This window comes from Mesitornis unicolor, unplaced genomic scaffold, assembly GCF_000695765.1.
Source record: "Mesitornis unicolor isolate BGI_N332 unplaced genomic scaffold, ASM69576v1 scaffold32368, whole genome shotgun sequence".
Taxonomy (NCBI): Eukaryota; Metazoa; Chordata; class Aves; order Mesitornithiformes; family Mesitornithidae; genus Mesitornis; species Mesitornis unicolor.
Genome location: NW_010200364.1, coordinates 18,257 through 24,096, shown reverse-complemented (window position 1 = coordinate 24,096; position 5,840 = coordinate 18,257). Strand labels below are relative to the sequence as shown.

Sequence of the window (5,840 nt, the reverse complement as noted above, 5' to 3'; positions counted from 1 at the left end):
GTTTCCTAGCGTGGCCGCCTCCCGCTGAGGTCCCGAGAAGAGCGTGAGTGAGCAGCGTCTGGTACCCATCACCTATGTGCTACAGGCGCACATGTGTGTCCGGCGCACGCAACACATTTGTCGGACTGCGGGCTTCTCCTGGCACCGGGCATTCGGCCTCGAGGGGGATGGGGCGCACGAGAAGGGGGTAATAACGAATTAATTGCAGATGAGAAGTTATATCCGTCTTTGAGTCATCGGTCTTTGAGGCATAATTTCATTCCGAAAGCTCTTAATCAAACTGGAGATCTGCTATAGGAAAGCACTGCTTTTCCCGTAGGATTATCAGATTTCCACCAGAGAATACAGATCCTGGATTATCGAGCTACATGGGATTTGCGCGTTTCTTTCTAATTGCTCTGTAAATCTGAGTTTAAAATTATTTATTTGGAAGGGGGTGGGGGAGTTACTTGCTTCTAAAAGAACAGACGTCTCTTTTCTTTGTCATTTTACGCAGTTATGCTGGTTATCCTGTGCTCTGTAGATGACTTACTGCCTTAATTGGATATTGGTGTCAAAGGTTGATTAGACTCCCTAATAGATTTTGGATCTGCAAGAGGATTGCAGTTTTAATAGCGTGGTTAAAACAATCGTGTTTGCCATCTCCCCTCAGTTGAGAGGAAGACCGATGTATTTATGACATTTGTGTTATCTTCTCTTTGGTTTATTAACATAGTGTCATGAGGTTGTCGGGTTTGGTTTTGTTGTTGTTGTTTTTTTTCCCTCTGCTATTTCATTTGCAGACTGAAAAGAAATGAATGTCAGAGAGGATTTGTTTAATCATTTAACAGCTGACACAAGCCATGTCCCTAACAAAACGTTGGTGAAAACTTAGAAGATTTCTGGAATACAGCAGCTCTGGTACCGTGAAGCCGCTCCAGCGGGTGAGGAGCAGCATTTGCTGGAGGATGCGGTAGCCCAGAAGCTGGGGCTCCCCGGGACGAGGTCGATGGCTTGCATGGAGCTTCTCTACCTGGCCGAGGAGAGCAGGCAGGCACCACTGGGCACTGCTGCAGGCTGGAGCCTGTCATCCCCTCCCTATGAGCAGCAGCAGCAGCATGAAGGGGGCAAGGTAGACTCCAGAGCAGCTGCTACCGTGGCAGCCCTGTGCTGTGAAAGGCACTGCAGGCCCTTGCAGAGAGGCCCTGTGGCTCAGCCCTCCCTGGCACCCCAGCCCTCCCCCCAGGACACCTCACCCCAAGAGCACCCTGGCCCTACCAGCAACTCCCAGCCCTACCACCCACTCGAGCGCTTGCCTGAGGAGGAGGAGGGAGGGCAGAAGAAAGCCTGCTGCTGTGCCCAGGAGCTTGAGACGTCATTCACCTGTGTGGATGAAAATGTGAACCTGGAGCATGGAAGAAGACCCCCCAGTCCTACAGGCAGCCACTGCCAGGATGCCCCTCTGTCAGGGAGCTGCCGCCCCAGTGGGTGCACGATTCTCCTTCCTTGGTCTCTGAGGAGGATGATGCTGCCTCAGAGGTAGCAAACGGGAAATCTGTGGACTATGGGTTCATTAGTGCCATTTTGTTCCTGGTTAGTGGCATTTTGCTGGTGATCATTTCCTACGTGGTACCCAGAGATGTGACTGTGGATCCCAACACTGTGGCTGCCCGGGAGATGGAGAGGCTGGAGAATGAGAGCGCCAGGATCGGGGCTCACTTGGACCGCTGTGTGATCGCCGGGCTGTGTCTCCTAACCCTGGGGGGAGTGGTGCTCTCCAGCCTGCTGATGATGTCTATGTGGAAAGGAGAGCTGTACCGGAGGAGCAGGTTTGCGTCTTCCAAGGAGTCTGCAAAGCTCTATGGGTCTTTCAATTTCAGAATGAAGTCTGGTGCAAACGATAATACGCTCGAGCTGTCGTTAGTGGAGGAAGATGTGCTTGCCATAAATAATTAGTGTGGTCATGATTTTTAAGGCAGCATTTCTACAGCAAAATATGTTTCATTAAAGAAAACAGATGCAGCTAAAGATAGCTGGTGATGCAGTTTATTTGTCTGACAAGAATGGTTTTTTCTTAAGCTCTATAATCGAGTGTTTGCAGTATATGAGCACTTGTTGTAAAGGGAGAATGTGCCAGAGAAAATGCAACTGATATGAAATAATGAAAACCACTGAATAAAAAGAGATTTGTGATAAGTAGGTTCCTCAGATACTCGTTTATCCTAATATAAAACATTCCATTGGTGTCTTGCCTATATAATTTTCTTATTACTCTCATATAGAACAGGAATGACCTTGACACTTTGGAAGCTGTTAATTATTGCAGCCTGCAAGATTATTAACAGTCTCCTTGGTAGACTGTTAAGAAGCAGGACCAATAATCAAATAGCAGGGCTAATATTTAATTAAGAGAGATGCTTTTTTATCCTTTAATTTTAAGCTGATCCCTTCTCCTCTACTGAGAGCTAAGGGAGAAAAGAACACCGCTTGGGCATGACTTGCCACAAACCTCCCATATTTTCAAACAATTGTAGAATTAGTGATGATTATTTAAAATATAAAATAAGAGGCAAAGGGCAGGGAGCCATATGGCTCATGGTATTGGTAGTAGACAAAAGGCTCTTTCAGCTTGAGGTCAGTGGCTCCATTTCAGTTCAGATTAGCGATGATTGATAGTCATTAACTTCTGATAGTTATAGTGACCCATATAAAAGAAGTTTAGTTCCTGGTGGACAGATGTCTTTGTTTGAAAACTGCCATAACTTGAATTAACTGACCTCTTGTTTGGAGTCTCAAAAGACCCAAAGAGTGAAAATGCATGAGAGTGCTGAGACTGAACACTTCTCCTTCAGTATGGATGCCAGAAGAAATTCAAGCTCAGCTGCAGGCTTTGCTCACACTGGGGTTGTCTGTGTCTTACTAGTCCTCTTGAAACTTCAGTTTTATGTCACTAGGCTGTCAGCCTTCACATAACCAGCAAGGAAAGGTCAGGAAGGAACTTTCTGGGACTCCTTGAATAAAAACCTATTTATTTGTAAAAGTAAATTGTCAGGAAATATGAAGGTTAAATATCAGGCAGTTTACTGACTGACATGAGACTCAACATCGGGGATGATCAAGGGTAGATGTTGTTATTAATCACAGCTCTATGGCACAGTAGCTGAAAACCTGTACCACTGATGCTATTTACTTTATTATCAGCCAGTTTCTGTGGAACGTTAAAGTTGTGTTCTTGCACTGCTGAGAAAAGCAAAAAAGACTGTTGTATGTACTGCTGTCAGTTCTTACTGAACAGTGGTGTATATATATATTAATATGTCCTGTTAACATATATACGTATGTTAATATATGTGTGTCCCTGCCAAAGCCAAACATGAGTGAAGACCTCTGTCTGTACAGTCCCTGACTTCAGAGTCTTAGTAGAAAGGTGTGATTCACTGTCACAGCCTTGTCAGTCATGAGTTCAGTCTCAAATATCAGGAATATCAAAGATTTTTAAAATGTTACTTTTTTTTCCCTGCTGTGACACACCTGAGAACTCTTGTTCTCTTGGGAAGGGAGGAGAAGATCTCCTTTATGCCCCCTTTGCCCAGGAGCACATGGCAGCACAAGGTTCAGAATAACAAGTGGCAGGTGGAGGTCCTCATGCAGAGAGACTGAGCGCTATTTTGCCACCTGGTTCCTCATTCCCTCTCTGGCTCTTCAAGTTTGGAGACATGTGCAGCACCTATGTCTCTCTCACCTAATTCAGTTCTTCCTGTTTGCTGGCCATGGGTGCTGGCATGGGGGCCTTTGATGGAGGGCCCAAGCAGCTGCGCTGCTCCAGATTGGAGCAAAGTGCTCCTTTGGCCACTGTAAATAGCGTGGTGCGGCACCCAGGCTTTAACGTTGACCCTGCAAAAGAGATACTGCTTCAGATGTTATCTGCTCTAACCGCTGCTTTAGTTCAGTGTTATTTGGTGATTAAATGAGCATCCTTATTAGACAGTACTGCTGCCTGGCAGATGATTTTGCCAGTTTATGTCATGATACGGAGCGTGCTTGCAGGCAGGAGCTCAACGGTGGCCAGCACCTCCACAGACATCTTTGGAGAGCTTACAGCCCTCTGGATGTGTCATCAGGGATTCAGGATTGAATTTCTAGGGTAAATAAATGGAATAGCTTCCAGATGTAAGGAGAAGCCTTCAGCCTGTTGTGATCGGTGAGACTGAGGAAGGAAATACCCTGAGAAGCAGGACACAGAGGAGGAAGGCTCCTCCTTAGCTGGCCTTTGCCTGCTGGAGGGTAGGAGGACTCTGCCTGCAGGCCCTGTCACATGACTTGAGGTAGGGCAGTAGGGAAGTGCTGGCTTCCATCCTGCTCCAAGGACAGGAAGGGGCTGGATGTGACCTCCAGAGGTGCAGGGAGAGCCATGCCAAGCAAGGGGGCAGACGGTGCTGAGCCCGGGGCGGTGAGCTGGTGTGGGGCAGGGGACGGATATCGTGGGGAAGAAAAAACACTTTGACCAGCCTGGGCCCCTACTCACCTACACAGCAGAAGCTCTAAAACTGAGGCTGGTGGTTTTGAGAGCCATTATTTTTATTTTTTAATGATGCATATGCATAAAATTGGAGTACATTCCATTATTGCAGAAAGATGACAGCTAAAGCTGTAAGGATCACAGATTTCTTGTAGGAACCGTGGCATGCCTTAATGCTGATTATTAGCACTAGAAAAAGAACGCTCCCCTGACTGTCAGTATGTTATTATCAAGTGAGAAGTTTTCTGACACTTCGTAAAATGCCTGTCACAGATCATGAGCCTGCAATACTTAAATGAACCCTCAAATTTTCCCTGAGCGTTTTAAGGAAATGTAAGTCAACCTAATAATCTAAATATACACTGCAGAAGTGTGAGGAGTAAGAAAATTTAAATAATGGGACTAATACAGTTTCTTTATTTTGTTTTTAAGTGTGCACTAAGAGGCAAAGGAAGGTGTTCAGAGTGCAGGAGTTTAGCAGATAAAAACTCTCAGGATATTTCTCTGATCACCCAAGATACCTTTACAAATTACAGGACTGTGTGGGTTGGTGGTGTGATATAAAACCTCTGGACTCTCAGGTTCTCAAGCTGTGTGGTGCAACGGAGACGAAAGCACTTGTTATTTGGTGGCCAATGGTGGAAAATGAATGTATTAGCCTGCTGCCTGGTGAACGAGCCTTCTCATTGTTCACCTTGCACGAACCAGTACCAAAGGCTGAAACCCAGGGAAATTAATTGCCCTCTCGTGCACCCTTGCAATTTGATTTCCCCTGCTCAAAATTTAAATGCTTTAAGGGTACAAGTGTAAGGATGGTTTTTTTTCATTTTGTTTCCTGGGCTAAAGTTGTTGCATGGATCATTGGAGAGCTTTCTTCTTTGGAGATGTAAATTTTGGGGTGTACCAGGCAGACTTTAGGTGCCCCCTGGCGTACCCCAGAAACACACTGGGATTGTGCTGTCAGTCAGTTTATTTCTGACAGACCCTAACAGTGAAATGTGACACTTTCCCATTTACTACCTCATGACTTATACGTGGGCCAGGCCTGCTTTGGCCTCTGCCTTCCTGCTGGAGGGGACCTGGAGGCCTGCAGCCAGGATGGAGGCACCCCCGCTCCCCTGCACCGCGGCCAGGCACCAGGAGCCTGCGGCTGGCTCCCCACTGTTCACATGGCTCCCGAGTGACCTGTTTTCTCAGTTTCCTTTTCTGGATTAGATGTTTGTGGCCAAGGCTGGCCATTTGGGAATCACCTGGCACCTGCTGAGGACTCTCCGCAGAAAGGAGGCCCATAGCCAGGCGATCCCAGCCCCTCCAGAACACGGGCGCCCAGCATGGCCCCCAG

The 5,840-nt window shown here is 46.8% G+C and overlaps 1 protein-coding gene across 1 annotated transcript; it reads left to right on the top strand.

The window, feature by feature from the left end:
* The first annotated feature begins 988 nt into the window (after nt 1-988).
* Nucleotides 989-2,175, top strand: LOC104544775 (transmembrane protein 74-like). The gene is given in 2 exon segments (XM_010189735.1): nt 989-1,439; nt 1,442-2,175. Coding segments are annotated over 2 exon segments (945 nt in total). The 3' UTR covers nt 1,936-2,175.
* Nucleotides 2,176-5,840: the final 3,665 nt, after the last annotated feature.